Here is a 25,753-nt window from a genome sequence, read left to right as displayed (position 1 = left end):
GATAGAAATAAAAGTGTCTCGAAAGGGGGGCCAAAAATAACAAAATGTGTTTCATATAACTCTTTGGTGTGTTAGTTTTATTAACACCTGCTTACACCCTAAATTGATCTTTAAAGGAAAAACACAGACATGGGATGATTTTTTCCTTTTCTCCAGCCCCAATAACTTCAGAGTAGTGTATTTTAAAAAAGTTTTGGTATAAATTGTAAATATTTTAGTGGTTGTGACTCCTGCCTATTAGATAGGACTCTCAAGCTTATCACACAAGGCCAATTTCACAATCTTATGCAGTAGAAATGACCCTGGTTGGAGAAAGGTATTCCCTAACTAGCTGATTGGCCTCTGTTTAACCTCCTACTCAGGACAGTGCCAGAGTCTGAATCAGGTCTGGGAAGCCACTGGACATCAGAGAGATTAAGACCCAAGGAGGTGGTTAGTTAAGAGAAATTCAAACTTAATTCTCCCCCTTTTCCTTCTCAATTCCACAGCAAGCCTGGGTAGCTATAGTTCCCCTGGCCCACACTATTCCTTCCAGTGTGAGCCTAATGCTTGTTGAAAGTCAACAAGCAGGATTGCTGAGTCACCTAAAGCAGCTGATGGGCAATTTTGGAAACTGACTTGGCGATTGCTACTATCTTCAGGGCTACAGCCTTCAGACTAGGCAGACACAAGCAAGCGAGGCAAATAGATTTGAGACCTGTTAACTAGCAATAACACATGTGGCATCGTACCTGGTTTTGGCAGATAAGAATAAGTTAATTATCAACATCGTACTTTCCAAATCATTTTAAAGAGATATGCAAGGAAGAACATTTACAAATACTCATTATGCAGTAACAGTTTTACAAAATGACTAGCACACAGAACTATAGGAAGTTTGCAGACAACACTGTTACTTTCTTAAATAATAGAAAATCCTTTTCTTACAATTACAGGAATTCCTTTAAAGGGAGTAGGCTTTGAACAACAGAGGAGGATAAGCATGTCAGTGGATGCTATTTTTCAGATACAAAGTTCCTAAATAACTTCAAATAGTGAATGCAGAAAATTGTATCAGTCGTACTTTGAGCACCAGATAGGCTGGCTGAGTTCATGCCTTGCTGTAGTTGGTCAGAGACTGCCTGATGGCTTTGCAGTCCTTCCCTAGTATTAGCAGTCAGTTAAACTCATGGCAAATAAACACCAAAGTAGATGCAATGCCTGGCTACAAAATGTCGTTTTGTTATATGAACATTTTACAAGACATTCTAAGAGCAAGTTTGCCATTGTCATCCACTAACACTCTACTGAAATTTTTCTGCAATATTTCCTCTTCTGAAACATGAACTGGTGAGGATACACACTGTAAATTTTTTATATCCCTTTATAGTATTTCCAGAATAACAGCATTTTCCTAAACCCAATCTAAGGTAAAGATGGGCTACTTGCAAAAATTAATATTTAGGCTAAAATTTATAACCTAATATATCCTTGCATTATTGAAGCAGACAAATAAGAAAATAGCTTACCAGTGAACAAAGGTGAAGTCTTAATTGTATGATTCTTTCCCTATAAGCCCAATTCTAGAAGTCTTATATTCATGAAATGGGAAAGGGGTGGAAGGGTTGTGCAAAAAATAAGTGTACAGAAAGGAATGACCATATTCAGGAAATTTTGGCAACCATTCCCATACAATTTTAAATGTATATGTACTCAATCATATGCTTAGGAACAGTTCTTAAATAATCATTTCCAAATTTTAAAACAACATTACTTTTTATCAAAACAAATGACAGCACTGGATCATGTTAAATTCATGTTAAATTCGGGATGGAAACCAAGTACTGAACTGCAGTGAATTAATGGCAGTCATACAAACCTGATTAATCATTTATAAAACGTAAACTTACTGCAGCCATTATCCCATATAATCTAGTATTTTAGAGTTTATTTCATTTACATTCTATAGCCATACTTTATAGTGGGACACATTGGCAGACTTGACTTTACTGTGGTAGGCTGCTGTAACTTAGATAACATACTAACTTAAAAATAACAGGATTCTCATCTGAAATTCTTTATTCTAAGAGCTAGCTTACTGAAAGGCAAGAGCAGTTCTAAGCTCGTCACAAAAAGAGGCTCTTCTCATTTTACTGATTTAATTATCCTAAAATTTTGATTCATATAATTAAAAGTATTTGCAATATTTAAATACTTTCCAAACTCTTTTATTGATATAGTTGGACTTCACAACAGCACTGTAAAATACTATAAACAAAGCCTTCAGATAGACAAGAAAAAGCAAATTGACATATATTTACCAAATTAAAGCATGCAAAAGGTCCAATGATAAACACATTAAATAATATGCTAATGTGTCTAATTTACCCACTATAGGTTCTTTACATTGTCATGAAAATAGTAAACATTAATTTCAAATTTGGTGAATGGACTTGATTTATATATGATATGGTATACCTTTTGCATGTATATGGTTAACTTAACTGGTTGTGTTACAGTACACTGAGAGAAAGTTTGGGACTGATATATATTTATCAATACTACCCATAGTGCAAGTAAATAATAGTTGGAAATGCATTCTCCTAATTTGTTCTGTGAACTTAGAAAGCACTAAAGAATTAACAAACATGGGTCACTGAGAGACCAAAATTCCTTACTATTCACATTAACTTTTCCCATGAAAAGCTTCAAATATAACTCTAATAAAAAAATAGAGTTTTCAAGGCAAACTTTTCAGCATAATTTACAGAAGCAATTTAAATAGAAGACTCAATAACCAAGCTAATACTAAAAAATACAATTAACTAGGAATTGCTCCCTTTTCTACCTTGATAATTAAAATATAGTGGCCTTAGCAAAAGGCTGAAATGCCATTAGGAGTCCCATAAGCACATGGGGACAACCGAGATAAAGAGATGAAAAATGTCTCTTTATTCACAAATTTTAACATGTTTAAATTAAGAGGGTGGCTGACATGGGTGCATGGTAACGCTTTTTGTTTGTTTGCCATTATAACTATGAGTGGGCATGAACTAGAATCAGAGATTTCAGAAAGTAATTCCACAGAGGTAGTGTGGCCATTACCAGGATGCTCACACTCAATTTTAGGAAAGGAGTTGAAATGGCTCCCACAAAGTACTACTGCCCCTTTAACAAGTAGATGAATCCATTGTGGAGAGGGTCAAGATGCTCCTGTCGTTGGTATAGAAAGGATCCGATGCACTCCATGATCTAAAGTAACGATAAGAGAAAAGTTTGGCTCACCAGGACCTATGTATCAATTGAGAAAAAAATTAACTCTAAAACTTAGGAGCAAAATGCAGATTGAGTATTAAACTAAGCACTGATTGATTCAGTTTTAAAAGCTAAAGAGTTCTTTTTACTAGCACTGAATGACCAAACATTCTATTTATATTATATAAAAATTTGGGAAAATAATGCTCTAGTCATCATATAAAAATATTAGCCAAAATTCACTAGTATTAAAACAATTTCTATAGGTAGTAAAGCATGAGATACTCTTAAAATCTCAACAATTCAGTAAGAAAAAAGTATGTTATTAAGAGTTACCGCATTTGGTTTTACTGATAAGCAACTAGGCTGTATTTTACATAACAAAAGCAAACAAACAAAAAGCCCAGTTACCAAAAGCTTTAGAATGAAGTAACAGTATGTTCCAATTATATTATTATTTCTTTTCAGCTATAAATTCTATTCTAAACATTTTAGCATAATTAGCTTGAACAAATATTCAACAGGTATCAAAGACACCTGGAAATCACTAGGGTTTTCACTTAACTAAGAACAAATAATCCTCTACTGGTCTGTAAAAAGTTAACTACTGTCTGTCTGAATGAAAAGACTGTAAGCAGTTCATTATATAGTAGTTTATTTGCAGCTGTACCAATTTCAGCTAAAAAACTTAAGACTGAAAATAGCCTGGCATGCTTAAAATAGCCTAACCTATTTCAAGGACAGTTTAGAATTACCAAGTTAAAGGTGGCTGTTCTTAGAAGACTTAAAAGCACTTAACAATAAACACATTTTATGTAACTTTTTTCTGGGTCCCACTTTCCTTAAATAAAGATGTTAGAGGAAGAGAGTAGCATTAAAATGGCCAAATTCACTTTTCTCAAAAAATCTGTTTCCTAGAGACTCTAAAGTTTGTATGTAGTTTCAGTTTAAATCGATTGAGCATAATCACAATGAAGTTTAGAATCTAGAAAACTTTACAAAGTTGGCGAAGAGGAAGACAAGCAACAACTATAAAAGTGATTTATAGGTTCTCTAATTTTACTAGTTTCCAGAAAACTTAAACAGTATCTACCCTCCTTTAAGGGCTTGTTCACTACTGTCTCTCTAGTACTTAGAACTATGCCTGGTACATAGTAGGTACTCAGTATTTGTAAAATAAATGAATGAAATGAGACTGTGAACACTTCTTAGTATTCAGGCAAGGAAAAGTATGCTCAGACACAGATGACAAAACATAACCATAAACAACACTCCTAAACCAATATTTTATACTAGCTTTTCCTGTTTTTCAACCACTGCTTACATAGAAAATCCTCTTAGGTAAGCTGTCTTTCATTTTTGATCTTTTCAAAATGCATATATACATTTATATTGTTAAATATCATATTTGACAGAATATTAAACACTGAGTTATATATTAACTATTAACTCCTTTCTATTTAAAAGACAGTTTTGATTAGGATAAGTAACTGTTGGTAAATTACATACAGAAAAGCATTTACTGCTGAAGCACAGCCCTTCAGAGTACAATAGAGCACCATGATGCTACCTTTGAAACGTAGCTTGCAATGTGGCATATTTGTTTGACAACATCAATTAATAAAATGTAAGTAGAATAAAGGATGGTAAAACTTTATTAGTTTTATTCGAAATGTGTTATATGAAAGCACTAATTATATTCCTCAAGTGATTACCATTATCTCTTATGTTTAATGTTAATGGAACAAATATCCAAGGGATTCTACATCTTGTAATAGACGTAATCTTGTCCTACCTTTTAAATTAGACATGAGAGAGAGATGTAGAATAGAAGCTGTTCCAAAATCAAAACAGTGGCAAATGTACTTCACTAAAACAATTACATGTAAAAAAAACAAAAACAAATGACTTTTCAAAGTTTAAATATAATGTTAATGGATCTATGGTAATTTTCATATAGCCCTTAGAAAGGCACAAAGTGGTTTTGCATATCATAATTTTATCCACTAAAAAAAAAAATAGAACAAATCTCAGAAGACTTTTTGGATTATTCATTTGAAGATGACAGGGAGATAACGACAGTAGTAACCAATAACATAACTGGAGATGCTGAACAAAATTGGAAGGCTGTTTATAGTCTGTCAAATAAGATATTCACTACTGTTAAACATTTTATTAGCAAAAAAAAACCTCTTACAAAAGAAAAAAGTGAGATACAACTTGAAGTGAAAAAAAGTACAGATGAGAACAGACACCTTCAACAGAACATGTAGAAAGAAACCCCATATAATCCCTTGGGCAGGTTCAAAAGGGATAATGTAGCAAAAAAAGGGCTATGTTAAGAGTAATGGGGCACATTACCTTAATAGCTGATATCCAGAAAGTGGGAATATATGTAAAACAGAAAAATATTCTGGGCTTATTTAAAACTAATTCTAGTCTGTTTTAGTAGTTAGTGAAGATGTTTATTGTCATTAAACAGAAATTTCATGCTGAAAAGATATATAAAAAATTATATACAAGTTCTATAGTATCTCAGTCTAATTCCCACCTTAGTTCTGTGCAGTAAACCTGTCTTAACAAGTAATATATATTAGTCTCTCTGGAACTTCCTTTGGTAGACTCACTGGCCTGGGTACATGACAGAACTATTTCTTATAATGCATTTTATAATATAATTTTGTAAGTCATACATGTCCCAATAAATTCAGCTGCTCATAGTAATTCTTATATATGGAATAAGATGACTATAAAATAATGTCAGTGTTATGGAAATATTCTTGATCACATTATAATCAACAAATGGGGACTGCAACCATATACATATTAAAAGAATTCTATTTATAAATGCAACTGTACCATAAAGAAATGGCCATAACTAAAGGCAAAGTGGGAGTAAACAAGTTCGCCAGTAAAAGTTACCTGAATTCTAAGGTACAAGAAAAATGTACCTTGTAATAATAATATATAATTAAGAATATAATAATAATAATAATAATGTCATGCTCTTCACTGTTAAAACATTAAACCCAACCAAATATTAAAAATTCTTTTATCAACAGATAAAAGCAGTGTTGCCTCCACCCTTGATTTCCTGCTCATGGGGTCTTTCCAAACTTTTCTGCAGCGCGGCATATATACAAAGTGATACTACTTCACGTGGCGCTGTGTGGACAGCGGAAACCACCATCCATCTGAGCCACCTCTAACACATCCTGCGCACGAAGGCACTGCTGCTCTCACTCTGGAACTTTCATATCATTCACTTAAAGAACACCAAGGTGTGAAACAGTTTTCTATTTCTTAATATTCCCTAAGTAACAGTATGTCTCTTGGGGAAATGCAGAAAGAGCTGAATCAATTTCACTTTTAAATAATTTAAGTGGTAATAATGGTATTTTTGTTATAATTCAAAAGCACAAGTCTAATTCAAGAAATACATTTGGGAAGGGACAAAAAACAATAAAATTCTTCTAAACCATAATTTAAAGACCCATTCTAACTTATAAACTTTTAATTAGACCATAAATAGCAGTAAAAACCTAAAACCACAACTTATTTTAAAACCTCATTACACAGATAAAAAGGTGTAGGAGAGCAGAAATACAGCCATTTTTATGTTTATAAATATCCCAAAGTCTCAAATGACTTACTAGACAATATACATGAAGAATAAGAAAAGCAAAATCTCTTGATTTTCCTATTATGTGCAATTATTTTATAAATACAAAAAGCAAACAAAACAAATACAGGAAATAAAATGGTATAGGTATAACAAAAAAGAGAAAGTTATAAAAACAAGAGTACCATATACACACTCATATTCACCACATTTGAGAAAGACTGTCAAGCAAAAATTTTTTGTTCATTAGATGAAAAGTCTCCTCAAAAGTGCTTTCTCTTCCTTTTTTAATGAAAGAACCCCCTATCTTAAAGCCACAAAGTGAAATAGCATCAAAGAGTGCTAATAAATAGCACACTTCCTGCTTCAACTGGTAAAAGCAGGAGCTGACTGATTAGGTATCTAGAGATGCAGGTTCAACCTGTTCCAGTTTATAGGATACTCATCTGCAGCAAAGGCTACTTAGAGAAATTTCACACCTGCTGACATGGGATGGACTACATCTTCCTATTACTCGCTCCAGCATTCTTCCAACAGATGCACACGCTGTTTCTCCTTCTGAGAAACAGCACATGGAGTCCAAGCACTTGATACTTGAATTTGTTTCAGTAAGCTGAGGAGGTGAAGCAGAAAAATATTAGTTACTGATAGATTTGGACTTCCAAAAAGCATTAAAAAAAAAATAAGCACTTTAAAACTGAAAGTAATGTATACATGTTTTATATAATATGGAAAGGTATGGAAGACTTTAAGAATGATTAAAAGGCACTATGTCCTAAATTAGAGGTTGAGTAAAATAGTTATATAAAACAAGTAGCTGAATCTTGTATAAATCTGGGAAGTTTGTGGATTAAAAAAAAATTTTTTTTAATTTATCTTTTGGCCCCATCACACAGCACGTGGGATCTTAGCTCCCCAACCAGGGATGGAATCCATGTCCCCTGCACTGGAAGCACAGAGTCTTAACCACTGGACTGCCAGGGAAGTCCTAAGATTGTGGGTTTCAGTATCTTAATATATTATGATCAATATGATTTACATCAACCACTTAGAAACTTAATGAAGTTTAATTCTTCTTCGAACTTTTTAGGTGAAACTGCTCCTGCAACTTCAATTTAAAATGTCCAGTAACTGAGAAAAGCAGAGTTTAAATTATGTTGAAGACTGGGAAATAACCAGGCAGGACTGAATTCCAATCTTCAGCAATAACACCAACAGCAGCAAACACCTTACATAGTGTTTACTATGTGCTAATTTCTAAACACCATATAGATATATACACATACACCATAAATAATTCTTGAAAAAAGCATCATTTGCCTTAAGTTGCTAAGCAACTATTAAGTGCTAAACATGTCCGTAATAAGCTCATCTTGTTTTTTTAAAAATTAACTGATAAACTATTAAAGTTGATTAAGTAGTACTATTTGATTTAAAACTGAATTAATTTCTATAAGTATGCAAGCTTTATATTAAGGAGGAATAAAAACCTGGCAAGATTACTAAAAGCCACAGTACTAATAATTTCAATCCTGTTAGAATAAGGGGAAAAAAATGGTATAACCATAGAGCCCAATGATTCCCAACCTGGTTTTGAGAGTCAAGGGTACTCCTAAATTTCACAAGGGTTATCATTTTAAACAAACTTATTTTCATTTATTTTACATATATAACATACTACATAACAAATCTTTCAAAAATAGAGGAAGGAAAACAATAAAAATAGGTTCATTGGAGTGCTGCAATTCACAAAGGTTGGGAGTCACCAAGTGTCAAGTACAAGCATGGCAACAGGGTACATTCATGGACGGCACAATGGACAGAAGACACAAGCATGATGGAACATAAATAACCTGGCATTTTGAACCTAAGCAACTGGTGAAAGAAAGTCAGTTAGTTGATCAGTCATGTCTGACTCTGTGATCCCATGAGTAGCCCAGCAGGCTCCTCTGTCCATAGAATTCTCCAGGCAAGAATACTGGAGTGGGTTGCCGATTCCTTCTCCAGGGGATCTTCCCGACCCAGGGATTGAACCTGGGTCTCCTGTGTTGCAGGCAGATTCTTTACCATTTGAACCACCAGGGAAACAACTGGTTAGGTCCAGCAAAAACCCTGCTCATAATAATCCTGTCAAATACCAGGCAATGTGAGACAATTTGGTTCCTTTCTGGCAATGAACTGACTGCATCAACGTCCTAGGATCTGCCGAACACTGAGGAATAGCCAAATTTCAACTTGTTCTTTCATTATAATGCTCTTGATTTTGGACTGTTTACAGTACTATTTCTTAACTGTGTTTTTTGAGATATTTACAGACATTGCATGAAAAAAGTTTTGTGTTAAGTTTGAGAAACCCTAGTTCAAGGAATGTCTAAACACTTTGTGAGTAAAGTTCTGCCAAGAAGTTATGTTTGTATGGTCAGTCTCCAGGGGGAGAGTTAGACATAGTGCAAATTTGGGGTTTTTTTGGGAACTTCCCTTCCTCTCCTCCCCCCAGGGAACATTAATCAATCAATACCAGGAGGAATATTAATATTCAGTCTAAGATTTTAGGAAATCTTGGTTTAGGTAACAGGATTTAACCAGTTTCCTAGTTTCCTTCTTGGGTCACTGGGCTCTAGCCTCCTCCATCTCAAAACCAGCCTCTGTAGGAAGCAGAACTTTAGAACTCCCACATGCTCAGTGAGAAACTACTACACCTCAAACAGGCCCATAAAGCCCTTTATAACCTTGCCTGAGAACGTGGGTCAGGGCTTGTCACCAATTAGGGGCAGCATGCTGACTCCTAACACTAAGATCAGTTTAAATACTGTCATTTCTATAAAATCCTCCCACCTGTCAAACTATCAGTAACCTCTTTCTCTCTAGATTCTACTCCAATGGTTGTTTGTCATTTAAATGGCAGAAGCACTTAAATTCACCTTGTATTTCATTGAGCAAGGCACTGTACTGGTTTTTAAAGGGGACAATCTACTGAGTTAAGGATAAAGAAAAGGGTGGGAGGTAAGTCAGAAACAAGTAATAATGGCAGTTATATTAATGGAATGCTTACTGTGTGCCACTTACCAGGTAAGAAGCTTCTCATGGATTGATTATCTCATTTATAACTGCTTTGGGGATAGGCACAAGAGTTAAACACATTTTATAGATGAGGAAACAGAGAAGTTAAAAATATATTCAAGCTCACCCAGCTGGGGCTTGAATCTTGGGTTTCTTTGATTCCAGGGCCCAAACCTCTTTACCATGCTGTTATACTGCCTTCTTATAATTATGGTATAAGGCAGACTACAAATATCAAAAAAGGGGAAGGGAAGCTCAAAACCAGCTGCTGTTGTTGGTATTAGTGGGAGAGTATTTTGATGAAAAAGATGGCATTTGAAATGCATACTGAAGACTGGATGGGATTTCAATAGCTGAAGATAGGAGAGAAAGAGCATTCCAGGCTAAGCAAAAAGAATGAGTAATTATGTGGGCAGAAAAGCATTATGTACATTCAGCACATATTTAGCCTAAGTGTTGAAAGAGCAGCTGTTACTCATGCCCCCTGGCAAAAAGACCAGTGTGCCTCAAAGTGTGATCTATGGATCATTGTTGGTCTGCAAACAGTTACTGGTCCATGAGAACACAAATGCATCTGGTCTGTGAGATTAAGAGATTAGACAATTTTACTGCAATCTGACAAGAATATTTTTGTAACTGTTCAATCTAATAATTTCAAAGTTGGGGCTTATTTTATATATCTTTTAAATTTCATTTCCTAGTAATTCATTTTTATTGTATTTTACAAAAGTATTGGCCTGTGATGAACTAGAAATGATCAACAAACCAAGAAAACAATCTGGTCCTTCACCACATTTATCTGGAGAGCACTGAACTAGACTAGAAACTCGAACAAGGAATTTGTTTGGTTCTTCTTAATTTAACAGCATGTGCTTCAATAACTGCGGGGGCTCAACCAACTGACAGGGATTCACTAAAGATACCATCCATAAGGTCAACAGCATTTGAGTATCCACATACTGATATATGCAGAACAGTGCTTAGGTCTGGATCTGACTTTAGGTAATTATCTTTCTTTGCACTCATCAGCTTTTACTTTAAAACCTGAGGACAGGTATTAAACTATGGGCAACTCAACACAGAGAGTAAACATCTTAAAATGTCAAACGTATATGAAGAAATGATTTCTCAGATCACCATTTGATCACACCAAGTAAAATACATTTCTTTTTCTTCCCTAAGGGGGAAAACTCCCACCTGCTTTGAAAATGCTGAATGCTGGTTAACTGCATTTCTGTAAAGCTACCTATTGGAAACACTATACTGTTCTCTAGGAAACCTCCAAGCTCTACCACTTTCCCATATATACATGTTTGATCTCATAGCTTCCAGTATAACTGAGAGTGCAGCATTTAGGTCTCATTTCATTTAAAGTAAGGAGAGGGGGTCATTACCTTAAAAAAAAAAAGACTTAAATACTAGAAAAGAAATAAAGCAAAATAATGGGAGTGAGACCCTATTTAGTGGACTAAAAAGTTACCTTTTAACTTATCAGAAATTTTGATTTATTGGTAAGACTCATTCTCCCCGACACTTTTCAGAAACAGAGCTAAAAGGGCTGCCAAGTGAAACAGCTATGGAGAGCCAAACCATATGGGTACGTAAGGCTAGTGGAACTTTTCATCTTTACAGAACTTCCCTTCTGAAATAAATAAATTCTAGCTTACTGCTTTTTTTTTTTAATTTTCACATCAATGATGGCAAACATTTAGAATTTTCTCCTGTTGCTTCTACAAAAATCTTTCTTGAATCTTCTAAGTTTTGGAAAACTGTCATAACACTTCTACGTTTTTTAGTCACTCCTATGACATTTTACCTATCAAATCAGATAAAGTTTTATCCAACTATTAACCACATCTGTTCTTTTGCTCTTAAAATTGTTTTATATACTTCATAATCAAAGTGAATACCTTGCTTAGCCTTATAGGAGGTATTTGGAAAGAAGCCTTAAACTATAATGATGGTGAGAAAAAAAGGCTCCTGTTTAGGAAATGTGTTTCTTTTAAATGTAAGATTGAGAAGTCATCGAGTATTACCAATTTCCAAATTTGGTTAAGAATAGTAAAATCCCCAAAACCAGTATCAGCTTCAAGTCCTTATTGAGAGTTGGAAGAGGTAGCTGTTTAACGATGGTATTTAAATAACTGCTGCTCTTATTCAAGGCCTTTTTCTCCAAAACATGCTGCAAATTCATTTTACTTCCCTAGACTCCCTCCCTTTTTCCTTCTCCCCAAATAAACCATTTTGAAAGATAGTTACAAGTAAAATACCTCTACACTGACTTTTAGGGATCCTTAGAAAGGAGATTTCCATATGTGTTGCCTAAATTTAAGTATGAAAATAAACATACATTATTAGGCAAGCTTATTGTAATAAATTTGGTTTATTCCTTATTTCAAAAACACTGAGACTCTTTTAATAATGTGATTACCAAAAAAAAAAAAAAAAGACTATCTGACTAGGAATTTGTAGTTTAGATGAATAAGAGTATGAGGTATCTATGAAAAATGATAAAATCTCCCATTTTAATGGAGATGGTGAATCTGAATAGCAATTATTAACTCATCAGCAGAGCTGATGTTAAGAAATCAGTTTTCTAAGTATCAATCATACACAGCATATCATTACTATTTGGTAGAAATAATATCAGTACTAATATCTTTCTTCATTTTGACCTCCAGATGAAAAAGCTGTTCAGTAAGTCAGTACAGATTTGAAAATAACATTAGTTTTGTAAAGTGTCACACTTATCAGATATGCCTTATTATTATCAGCCTTTTAAATGTTTGATTCTGTTTATAGACTTTTACTCATTCAAAAAAGTGTACCTTTTAGTGGCAAATAACTGAATATATGCCATTTAGGTTTTCTATTCTATAGTTAGCTTCTTTGTTAAATGAAGTAGTATTTCTATGTTATCTCTGTCACACAAGGAGAGGAAGGTGTCTTTAGTTGGTTGAAACTGCTTAAAATGGTGGTGGTGGCAGATTTCAGGTCTGGGACTTAAGTACCCTGATCCACAATGAGAAGGTTTAGTAGCCCTAGCATCCTGTTGATACCTCTATGGTAGTTACTAGGTGCAAGCTGGAAAAGGGCATCCAGAGTAGAGCCAGGAATCCAGAGAGAAAGAAATGACAGAACAATGAAAGCCTAAGAAGCAGGTGACATAGAGGTAGATAATTAGGAGAGTCTATGGCCCATGGTAACATTTAGGGCTCAGCATAATTCTGTCTGATTTGGCAAGGCTAACCAAATTCTGATTAGAGAAACAAATGCCATTTCAAGAAAGAAAATATAGAAAAGAGGGATTATTTAACACTTATTTTTAAAAGTGATTTTTACCTCAAAATATATGCCAAAGACAGAAATACAGGAGAAGAGAAATACTCAACATACATTTTATTCAACCAATTTAAGTTTAGTGATAAGCAGAAAAAAAACCTGCAGATCAGGGTAACACCTCCAGCACTTTTACTAAAATCATATCCATGGTCTAAGAGTTCTTCTGCTTTCTTATTTATAGGAAGAGAGACCATATGTCACAGGATGATAGAAAAATTCACTTATTATTCCTTTGGAAAAATAATAACAAGGCCTCTATTATTTAACAGGGGCATTCTATGAACCCAATTCTCAACTATACTGTACATTTTAATGGACATATTAAAGCAAAGCAGCACCAGATACATGTCTTTTGAAATATCCACTTGAACTTGAACCTTTGGGGAACTTTTATCACAGAGGACATAATTTCACAGTATTAGCATAGTCAGGACCCAAAAGGATTATCTGCTCTAGGAAATAACCAGGACATAATCTAAATCCCAGCCAGCTTCCCCCTTTAACCAGTGCGCCCTTCAGCTGAGTTTTCCTTTCAGCCAATGAGTGCATGTTCTAAAAACTAAAAATCTTTCTGTTTATCAAAATACAAGATAAATATGTTGTAAAGATAATCGCATGAAATATCCCTGAACAAAATAAAAATTCTGAATTCTTTTGGATTTCTTTTCAACTAATAATAATAATGATGACTGACAGTTGACTTATCTTCAGCATTTTCCATTTTGGGCAATTCATTAAAAGAATCTAATTAAATTTTTTTCAATATAATTCATTTTTTTCAAATTATTGTACCTGTTCCACTGTCTGATTTATAATCTTCAAGTAGCTTTGTTTTAAATTTCTCCATTTATGAGGGTTATCTCAGATGACAGAATAGCACCTTCTTGACTAGTAATTACAATATCCAAAGTGGCAAACAGCCCAAGTAAAAGTATAATTATTAGTGGTAAGAATTTTTATCTTCCCTGGTTACTACCAATTAAATGTTTTGCATATCCCAATTAGATCTAGAAGTAGTTGGTAGGGTTTATTTCTCAAGAGGGGAATTAATCAAGTCTTTATTAATTCGCACTTTTCTATTACAAAGATGTAACTATGAACGCTAATGAAAAGTAAGAACTGCTAGTTTGGTGAATATCAGTCAACAGAAAATTATTCAGTGCCAGGTCTAAGCACTCAGTCATTTGACTGTTCAACTCAAGGGGGAGACTTAGATAAGTAATGTAGTGTCTAACTACATTAACATGGATAAAATGACACAGCTACAAAGTGGGAAAAGTGATTTCAGAAATAAGAGAAATAGTATGACATATTTTCAAAAGAAGTGAAAAGGAATAAATTCTTGACTAATAAGACAATAAGACAGAATCTGAAGTAAAGTAAGATTTAACTATAACTCCAAAGGAAGATTAATGAGATATTTGGCGACAGACATAAAAAATGTAAAGATCACAAAAAAAGGAAAACAGGTAAACGAAAACAACAGATGAGAAACAGTGAAGGAATGCGTAAAGTAAACACTGGAATGTGAGGGCAGTTCTCCCACAGCGTGCCCCAGGCTTGAGAGCGCGGCGGATGTCCCCGGGAGGTCCAGCGCAGTACTACCTAGTGCAAGAACTGTCCTGCTGGCTGCAAGCCTCAGCTAGCAGGTGCCTACTGTCCTCCCCTCTGTGCTTGCTTTCAGCAAATTCATATGCTGAGCTGACTGAACCCTTATCTTCTTCCATCTGGAAGGACAGAAAAGCAACAAGTCTCATATTACAGAACAATACTCTCACTGTATATAAGTTTAGAATCAAAACAGCAAGTCAGGGTCCACAATCTGTGAGGCACAAATGAAAGTTCACACAACACCACATTCATTTACTGTCACAAAAGAGAGCTAATAGGAGCTTCTTAAGGAGCATACAACAGAGCACACAAAATAAAGCCTTGGTTATCCAGGGCACAAAGTTAAAACCAGGTTTCCGTCAGTAAAATTCAAGTTCTTCCATTAAACAAATTCCTTGCCACCAACAATTAGGGTTCTCACTGAAAAGGTATGTCTCATTTCATATTTCTCATGCTGCTTCTCAGAAGACTTCTCTAACTGGACTTCAGCATAGTGGAAGGGTCAATCATATAGCCTTTCAAATGTTACACATATGGGTAAGGAGGAAGCTTGACTTGATTTAGTAAACAAAATTAATTTAATCCTTAATTTAAAATATCTTTAGTGAGTATTAACTAACTTAAATCAATTTCTATTCTTTACCTTTTCTATTTCATAGGGGCCATGCCTCATGGCTTGTGGTATCTTAATTTCCCAACAAGGGACTGAACCCAGGTACTTAGCAGTGAAAGCGTGGAGCCCTAACCACTGCATTGCCAGGGAATTCCCTCTATATTTTAAGTATCAGAGACCTTCTAAGGAATAGGTGCCCATAGCCAAGCTAATTTAAAAATTTTAACCTTTCTTTTAAAAAAAAAGTCCTCAATAAAACAGACTTTCCCCTCATTTCTATGTGTTTTCTCAGTCTTAGGACTAATCAATAATTATTTGTATAAAAAATGCTATAGTAAATTTCTTATATACGTAAGTAATAAAGCAGAATTTCTTGCTTTCAAGAGTACAGTAATTTATGTAAAGATAGCCTATTATTATAGCTTTCCTTTTTATAAGGGAGTGGAAAATATTAAAAATGAGCTTTCTTTTATTTAAAAAATTAATAGCTTTGTGTTAATGGTTCTTAAGAAGTATCAATACTAACCTTATAAAAGATTTGAAAACTCTTAAAGACATTCAATATATGCATAATTTTCCTGTCACAACAGTAAACAAGTTATTATGGACCACACCCAGGAATACTGTTCAACACGGTTCAAAAACAAGATGCATTTAAAATTCGCAGGGTGCACAAGCAGACAGTATTTGTGGGCACTTTTCTTCATGAAGCTATGAGCAAATGCCCATCCAGTGGTCATTCACCACTCATGTAAGCAACTGTTATTTCTGCCTGACTTTTGGTTGATTATATTTCTTTTTGTTTTTTGCTGATGCTGACAGTAAGTAAAGAAGACCGTAGTATGTAAAATGGTCATCTGATAGGTGAAGAACCTTGAAGCTCAGAGTTGAACTAATCCGATTAGAATACAGAGGGTGCAGTGCCAAGGGCATGTTGGGCTAGCACTCAGGCCTACTGACTACCCAACAGGGTCTCTCCCATTGTTACACCACCTGATTGGAGAGTGGCTTGTAGGAAATACTACATGACTCATGTACCCTGCGTCCACTGTATTCTTTCACAGATGAATGAATGTTAAGCTTACTATTTTATTACACTATTAAGGAGTGGGATATCTTTACTTTACAATCTCTGTGCTTCATTCTTTTTTTGTCTATCACTGGTCAAAAAATGTTGCTTGATTTCAGCCACCATGATATGTGAAAATATGATTTAATAAAAATATTAAGATTAATCACAATGCAAAAGTTAATCCTCACAAAACTGCTTACCAGAGTGTTCTTTTAAATAATGAGTTCTCCTTTTGCCTTTAAGTTCATAATTAGATGTTAAAAAATGTGATAAGTACGGACTGTTTTCAGAAGGCACATATAGATAAAAATGATACACATATTTGGCTCAACCAAAGTTGGAGATAAATCTTCCAAGTTTGTTTTCATTTTAGTTCTCGTTTTAAACATGAAATTTAGTTCACTACCACTTAAACTCCCATTTATATATCATCTAAAATTATACATCTTTGTAATTCAAAGTAGAATATTTCAAAAACCCTCATACTAATAGGAATAACAAAATCAAAAGGTTTGGTAAAATTTTGGAAGAGTTCAAAATTACAGGGTTATGTAAGTTATTTAAGCAGGGCTTGTCAAAGTCATTCATTTGATCAAGTGAACACAGACAGATTAGAAATCTACAGAATAAAAAAGAATTTTAAAAATACATATGATTAAAAATCCAGGGTGAGAAGCTGAAGGGTGCTAAAACTAAAAACAAAGAAAAAAACTTTAGTTATATTACTTTTCCTCTTCAAACCAGACTGGAACTGAAGTTAATATATAACTTTGGTATCTTAGTATGAAAAGTTCTAGGATTTAAACTTTCATTCTGTTCCATCAAAAGACGTCTTGGGATTACTAATTATTTTTTGCAGAAACTGACAGAATGACTCTGTTGGTGGAGATAAAGATGTATATGAGATACAAAATCTATTATCAATTTATAGATGCACTAAACAGCAAAAAGGATATGAAGTATTTCAGCAGCCATTACAGTGTACAAAGACAAAGATGCATGTGTATTTACAACACATATTAAGGCAAGATAAAAAAACAGGCAACTCTCACTTCTAAGTAACTGAAACTTAAAACTTCAAATTTTATGATGAATTTCTGTAGCTTAAATTACTCAACATGCAGGAGCATTCTTAAATACGAGTATGACAAGCAGAAGCATTAGAATTGTGTTAGGAAAGGAAGGTACTTAAGGTATAAAACATATAACAAAGTACAGATCTCTGTCCTGTTATGCTGAATTTTCATCTCAAAGAAATGGATATTTTTTAGGTTTTAACATACATAACAGCAAAGGTCAAATTAGAGACAGAGCTGTGCTAACAAAAATGCCCCACTCTTAATTCATGCCTCTGCCCATCTTTTGAATATTTTTAAATTGACCTTTAGCATGCAGAAGAGTTAACGAGGTTCTACTCCTCCTACTCTACCTAAGTTTGCTCAGCTGATTCCTTGCCCTCGACAATGGCTGCAGTGCGATGAACTCGTCACTGAAAGCGACTGTGTTGGAGTACATCTATAAGTGGACAGAAAAGGGATGGGACATACAACAAGTCAGTGAGCTGTATTTATCATCTAAGAGACAGACACAGGACAAGCTTTGTAAAGACATTTGTTCCTACAAGAGCAGGAAGTATCATACATGGTACACATATATGACTGACATTTGTAGGGCTATTGGCTTTGCTATCCCAAGAATTTACTCTTATTGCCACATTGCTATTCTGCAGGAAAAACTCAAAATCAATGCTGCCAACTCTTCTGTGATATACTTTTTCTTGCTACTATTTGGATGATAGCAAAATGAAGTAAGGAACTGACAGCTTTCTAATAATTTTATCATTTGAAATTAGAGGTGACAGTACAAGTCTGAAACAATAAAAATTACTGACTATAGCAAAAGAGTAACATCACACATGGGATTTGAAGGACCATATACTAACCAAAACAGGAAAATCCCCCACAGGCTAGGAAAAATCCCTGAATGAAAGTAGAGATTTCCTTTTTATTCTTATATGTTCATTTTTTACGAAAGTACAATTGATTTACAATGTTGGGCCAATCTCTGCTGAATGGCAAAAGGACACAGTTTTACACATATATACATTCTTCTCCTCTTTAGATCAGACCCCAGATGAACATCCAGTCAAATCATTTAAAAGAAATTTAGTGGGGGTAAAAAGGGAGATTTACTGGCTTTCAGACATAGAAAAATGATTGATTTCTTAACTCCATTTTTTAAATCAACTAACCCATGGTAAAAGAACCAAAATAGAAAGCACTTTTAACTTTTTCTTGTTTAAGGGTCCATCTTAAGGTATCAAATACTTCCTGTGTAATCCTTTAAAAAGAGGCCTATAAAACTAATGACTAACATTATCATCCTGTATTGTCATTAAGAAATCTCTTTGAAAGATTTAAGTATGTAAATACTCTGCCTAAAGAAAATTTCCAAGTATAAATGTAAATAATTCTGATTATTTACTTTTATAAAAATTTAAGTTTTTAAGTGATGTCATTAATCTATTTTGGTGAAATATAACTTTAAGCAAGCAGACAAGACAAAAATGTTCTTCATAAAGGTCTAGAAAAAGTATAATAGTCAATGTATTAAAAGCAGTATTCTATTATCAACAATATCTCTGAAGCTCAGAAAAAAGGCAAACCTTTCTGATACACATTTAAGTAATATCTTGCAGAGTGGAAAAGTTTGTCCACATTTGGATATAGATAAATGCATAGGCAGACACAGTAATCAGATTATGCAAATTTTTTCAGCCCCAGTTGAAGATCAGTATTAGAGCAGCATCTAAATCATTCTTATAATTTGTTCTTACTGAGGACTTACTACATACAGACTCAGGTGCCTCATATTAACTGTCTAACAATCATGTAAGGTAGTAATTATTATTCTGATTTTATATAGGAAGAAACTGAGGCTTAAGGAAGTGACTTGATTAAGAATATACATTCTATGGTTAAAACAGTATTTGAATTAAGTCTGTCAGGCTTCAGATGCCTGCACTGCTTCAAAGGTGTTAAAATGTATACTGGCTAGAATTGAGGGACCAAAGCAAGTAAATGCTAAAGAAATGTAAATATAATCAATTGAAATTAAAACCATATACTATTTAAGAAGGCTAACAAATCCCTAAATACTTAGGAAGCACTTATCTGTAGCATTAACACACAACTAAATTTCCAAAATTTAAACAAAATTTGCTTTGCATACAACAAACATGCAAAAACAACAACCCCTGCCCCCATCCCCCCATGTGCAATTAAACAATTAATAAACTTGGTGTTTACAGGGGCATAGAAGTTGATTAGAATGTGTTCCTGAGGATATATATTCAATGCCATGGTACAGTTAACAGAACAAACTAGTATTTCCAGGTACAAGTCAAATTACAAAGACAGTATATTCAACTAAATAGCTTTTATTTCTTGAGCATCCACTTTGTCTGAATATTAATTATTTCATTTAATCTTCATTACAAATGCAATGAAATAGACATTTCTGTCATAATTTGACCCATGAGGAAACAGACTTAAAGTCAGAGCTACCCAGTGTAGAATGAGGATTTTGAACCCCAACTATCAGGTCCTTAAGAACATATTCTTAAACACTATGTAAACACTGTTAATATCTGTTGTAGTTTAAGTACTTTAGTGAGTATTCAATGAGAGAAAATATTTTGTAAAAATCCATTATGTAGAAGTTATTTAGGTTAAAGAACTATTGCTTTCTTCTGTTGACAACAATATAACCTAAAGAAGTACTACTGAAATTCTAATGATTCTAAAGACATGGATATATATCCCAATTATATATATTTGATAGAATGCTGTGATATTACTTAAGATATATTTATACTATTATTTCGATATGACTTGATAGTTTTATATTTCTAATCTACTTCTATAAAATTTTTTAAATTATAATTTTTAAGGAGTCAAAAACTTAATACAACTTTAACATTATCACATTTAACAACATTTATATTGCAAAACACTTGATACAGGAATAGTTAATTTACTATTTTCTAATAAGAGCAAATTATAATGACAACTATTCATGAAAGACTCCTAATTAAAAAGGTACTGTGTATAAAATGTGGTTACCTGTGCTTTCTCAATATTTGTAGGATGGAACTGTCGGTCAAATACTTTTTTCACAATATCAAGAAATAAGCATGTAACAACCATGAGGATTATGGCAAACCAAGCAGAACCGCTTGATAGGAGCTGAATAAATACAAAGTACATATTCTGGGAGCTCAAAAATGGCCTGCAAAGAAAGTGAGCTTAATGAAAGAAAAAACTGACAAGACAGATTCTTAAATCAAGACATTAAGTAAACCCACTATTTTCGAAGGTTACAATTTTAGGTATACAGAGGTAAAATGTTCAAAATTTTGAATCAATGTAATTTAATTAACTAATAAAATGTGATATACTTTCATTGTCAAAAATAAAATACAATTTAATTCAGTTGAATGACAACCATAGTTTTTATAATTAGGAAAGTGGCAAGTAGTTAACTTATTCTATCCCAGTGGTAGGAAATCCAAAGAATTATGTAGTAATATAGACTTAAGAGGTTAAAAAAGCAAGAAAAAGTATGTAACAAAATGTTTTCTTCTAAGCAACTGTAAGGTTGATAACCAAAATTTTAGTTTGAAAAGCTCTAGTTAGAGGATCTTCTCTATACACTTATTTTAACATAAATGTACTCACAAATATTAGTTCTACATAGTAATAGGTTTTGTCAAGATACCATTTTTGGGGTTTTGTACATATCACTTCAATATGGGAAAATACAGGAAAAAATGAAGAAATAAAGAGGATTAAAAGCAAATGATAGTCATGAGCATCCTTTTATAATCCTAATGAAAGTTAATGTATAGCCAATCCAAGTTTTTTACCTGCTTTTTGTAATATTTTGCAGACACAGTAGGCAATGTAATATAAATACTCTAATTCAGAGACTTCAGTTGTCCATGACTTATCAAAGAATTTTAGGATTCTTTAGGATAAGCATTCATTTTTGATCTATCAGAGAAACTGAATGTCTGATTTTAGCAATGAAGATAGAGTACAGTATTTACTTTTCAGAGATAAAGTTAACTTCTTCATGAATCTTTAATGGTTCTATGTGACATATTTTATTATATACATTAGTAATAATTTAGAGGTATCAATACTATGGTTAGCATAAAGAACAATAATTTTCAAGTAAATCCTATTTTTAAACTTTGTGATCTTAGAGAGTTCAGTATTCAAATAGAAAAAAGGGATAATAAGATTATTGTGATGAATCAATGTAATATCTCAGGTAAAACACTAGAATGCAGTAGATTAGATAGAGTAATTCTTAGTTTCTTTTTTCTTCCTTATTAGTAAGATCAACTGAAAGAACTAAATTTCTTATCAGGATAGGGTCTTAAAACTATTCTGAGCAGAATTTGTTCATAATATAACCTATCATAATAAATATTTATTAGAGTTGAATCAATATAATTAAAATACAATATGGTAACTCACCAGAGAATTCCTCCATAAAACAAAGAAAACACAAAATAGAATAAAATAGATCCCCACGTAACAAGATGATTGATCCAGGTCCAAAAATGAGTTTCCAAAGCCATCTAAAAAAATAAATTAAAAAATCCTTAATGTAAATTAATAAATTTTTAACTTCTCAGATAAAACCCAAGAATTAAGTGACTAAAATGTTCCTATGGCAAAGTCCCTCAGAAGACAAATATTAATGAAAGGTTCCTAGTATGAAACTGAACAATTTCAAGTTTATACTATTTTTCATCTGTGAGAAAGCAGCATTAAAATTTCATGAGTACTTTATGAATTCCATGGGCTAAACCAGCTTGTGTTATCTTGCATTACATAGAGAGAAGCATAATTTCACAGGTGGGTATTGAGGAGTTAACTTCCCTTTGACTAGAAAAATCAGCTGAAGCTTTCCAAAATAATGAATTAAAAAACGAATTTGACAAAAATGAAACTGAATTATCAAACTAGCCATCCATGATATTATTCATGACTACAAAGAAAAACTACATCACTAAAAAAATGAAGAAAATTAGAACTATATAGACAAAACGTGTCCATGCTAATTACTGTATCATACCTTTGCTGTGACTGTAATAACCATGACTGTGAAGACCAAGGTGCCAAATGTCCAATTTCCAAACATCTAAAACAAAGAATAAACTAGTATTGTATTAGATGTTAAAATAATGCTGAAACAGAAGTGATGCAAAGAATAACCACATTCTTTACTGAAAACCACTTGCATCATTTACATCAGGTACATGTGAAATCAGTTAAAGGAGAATGAGAAGAAATAACATAAAGCATTATTATGTTTATTACGTAAATCATCCTTTGGATAACATTATCAGGTGGGAAACTCAAAGACAAGTTTGAAGTTGTGTGGCACAGATAGTTTTTAGTGAGAATTATACACTGGCTGGAAGAAGCACAAGCTGGAATCAAGATTGCTGGGAGAAATAGCAATAACCTCAGATATGCAGATGACACCACTCTTATGGCAGAAAGTAAAGAGGAACTAAAAAGCCTCTTGATGAAAGTGAAAGAGGAGAGTGAAAAAGTTGGCTTAAAGCTCAACATTCAGAAAACAAAGATCATGGCATCTGGTCCCATCACTTCATGGGAAATAGATGGGCAAACAGTGGAAACAGTGTCAGACTTTATTTTTGGGGGCCCCAAAATCACTGCAGATGGTGACTGCAGCCATGAAATTAAAAGACACTTACTCCTTGGAAGGAAAATTATGACCAACCTAGATAGTATATTGAAAAGCAGAGATATTACTTTGCCAACAAAGGTCCATCTAGTCAAGGCTATGGTTTTTCTAGTAGTCATAAGAGTTGGACTGTGAAGAAAGCTGACAGCCAAAGAATTGATGCTTTTGAACTGTGGTGTGGGAGAAGACTCTTGAGAGTCCCTTGGACTGCAAGGAGATCCAACCAGTCCATTCTGAAGGAGATCAGTCCTGGGTGTTTTTTGGAAGGACTGATGCTGAAGCTGAAACTCCAGTACTTTGGCCACCTCATGCAAAGAGTTGACTCATTGGAAAAGACTCTGATGCTGGGAGGGATTGGGGGCAGGAGGAGAAGGGGACGACAGAGGATGAGATGGCTGGATGGCATCACCGACTCAATGGACATGAATTTGAGTGAACTCCAGGAGTTGGTGATGGACAGGGAGGCCTGGAGTGCTGTGATTCATGGGATCACAAAGAGTCGGACACGACTGAACAACTGAACTGAACTGAACTGATACAGCTGTTAGTAACTGCTTTACTCCTGTCGCACAGTAAATATGATAATAAACCCTGTTCAATTATAATTATTTTCTGAAACCACTCCAGCCAAAAGTCACAAGAGAATACCTGCCACTGTATTTTGGACACAGCATAGAAAGATCAAGTAAAAAGAAATTTATACACAAAACCAACACTTGAAAGGAAAGGTAATGGCTAGTGGAATGACTCAAAGGATCCCATGTAAAAATGCAGCTAATGCCAGTCAGATATATTGCCCTGGGCTTTTTAGCCAAAACTGACTAAGATTTATTAAAAATGCTGCTGCTACTGTTAAGTCACTTCAGTTGTGTCTGACTCTGTGTGATCCCATAGGCTCCCCCGTCCCTGGGATGCTCCAGGCAAGAATACTGGAGTGGAAAGTGAAGTCGCTCAGTCGTGTCTGACTCTTAGTGACCCCATGGACTGCAGCCTATCAGGCTTCTCTGCCCATGGGATTTCGCAGGCAAGAATACTGGAGTGGGGTGCCACTGCCTTCTCCTATTAAAAATGCAGATTTGCAGATTCCCCAGAGTATCAGGATTTAATTTCCACAAATAAGAGCATAACCAGACCTTTATGTCAATTTAGGTCACCAAATAGTCACAATCTTTACCACTGGCTTAAAAAAAAACTATTTAAAAGACCAGTCATTTAAAAACAAATGGGTTCCAATGGCAATAAAACTTATCTAAGTAATTCAAAATAAATGACAAACTCAGTGCTTAAGACCCTGAATAGCCAAAATAATCTTGAGAAGCTGGAGGAATCATGCTCCCTGACTTCAGACTATACTACAAAGCTAATGTAATCAAAACAGTATGATACTGGCACAAAAACAGACATGTATAGATCAGTGGAACAGATACACAGATCAGTGGAACAGGACAGAAAGCCTGGAAATAAACCCATGCACCAATGGTCTAATTAATCTATGACAAAGGAGGCAAAAATATACAATGGAGAAAAGACAACCTCTTCAATTAGTGGTGCTGGGAAATTGGACAGTTACATGTAAAATAATGAAGTTAGAACATTCCCTAACACCATAACACCATATAAAAAAATAAAATCTAAAGAAATTGAAGACCTAAACATAAAATCCCTAGAAGAAAACACAGGCAGAACACTCTGACATAAAATGGACGAATGTAGTTTTGGATCTATCTCCTAAAGTAATGGAAATAAAAACAAAAATAAACAAATGGGACCTAACTAAACTTAAAAGTTTTTGCCAGCAAAGGAAACCATCCACAAAACAGACAGACAACTTATGAACTGGGAGAAAATATTTGCAAATGATGCTACAGATGAGGGATTAATTTCCAAAATATTCAAACAACTCATACAGCTTAATTATTAAAAAAATAAATAAATGGGCAGAAGACCTAATAGACATTTCTCTAAAGAAAACACACAGATGGTCAACAGGCATATTAAAAATTGTTCAATATTACTAATTATAGGAGAAATGCAAATCAAAATTTCATACAATGAGGAATCCCCTAACATTGCCAGACTAGCCATTATTAAAAAGTCTACAAAAGGATTTCCTTAGTGGTTCCCTGGTTAAAAACATGCCTTCCAATGCAGGGGATGTGGGTTCAATCCCTGGTCCAGGAAATAAGATCCCACACATGCCTAGGGGCAACTAAGCCTGCATGCTGCAACCACTGAGCCTGCGATCTAGAGCCCATGCTCTGCAACCAGAGAAAGCCCACACAGTGCAACAAAAAGCCAGCATGCCAGCACTCTCCTACACTGCTGGTGGGAATTTAATTAATGCTGCCACTCTGGAGAAGAAAACAGCAGCCCACTCCAGCATTCTCGCCTGGAGAATCCCAGGGACAGA

General features: G+C 34.1%; 1 protein-coding gene across 4 annotated transcripts in view; it reads right to left on the bottom strand.

Moving 5' to 3' along the window:
- Nucleotides 1-2,191: 2,191 nt before the first annotated feature.
- Nucleotides 2,192-25,753, bottom strand: part of ATP11B (ATPase phospholipid transporting 11B (putative)) — a 109,756-nt gene continuing 86,194 nt past the window's right edge. For 3 of the 4 annotated variants that reach the window (XM_040251664.1, XM_040251670.1, XM_040251673.1), the window contains 5 exons: nucleotides 22,705-22,770; nucleotides 22,101-22,204; nucleotides 20,679-20,844; nucleotides 7,336-7,469; nucleotides 2,192-3,231 (listed from right to left, as the gene is read on the bottom strand). In XM_040251664.1, coding sequence (XP_040107598.1) covers nucleotides 3,150-3,231; nucleotides 7,336-7,469; nucleotides 20,679-20,844; nucleotides 22,101-22,204; nucleotides 22,705-22,770 — 552 coding nt within the window. In that variant the 3' untranslated portion in view covers nucleotides 2,192-3,149. Of the gene's footprint in view, nucleotides 3,232-7,335; nucleotides 7,470-17,983; nucleotides 18,070-20,678; nucleotides 20,845-22,100; nucleotides 22,205-22,704; nucleotides 22,771-25,753 lie in introns of all 4 variants that reach the window. The other variant, XM_040251666.1, reaches the window with a different exon arrangement.

Source organism: Oryx dammah, unplaced genomic scaffold (genome assembly GCF_014754425.2).
Source record: "Oryx dammah isolate SB20612 unplaced genomic scaffold, SCBI_Odam_1.1 HiC_scaffold_2, whole genome shotgun sequence".
Lineage (NCBI taxonomy): Eukaryota > Metazoa > Chordata > Mammalia > Artiodactyla > Bovidae > Oryx > Oryx dammah.
This window is presented reverse-complemented; position numbering and strand designations above follow the sequence as displayed.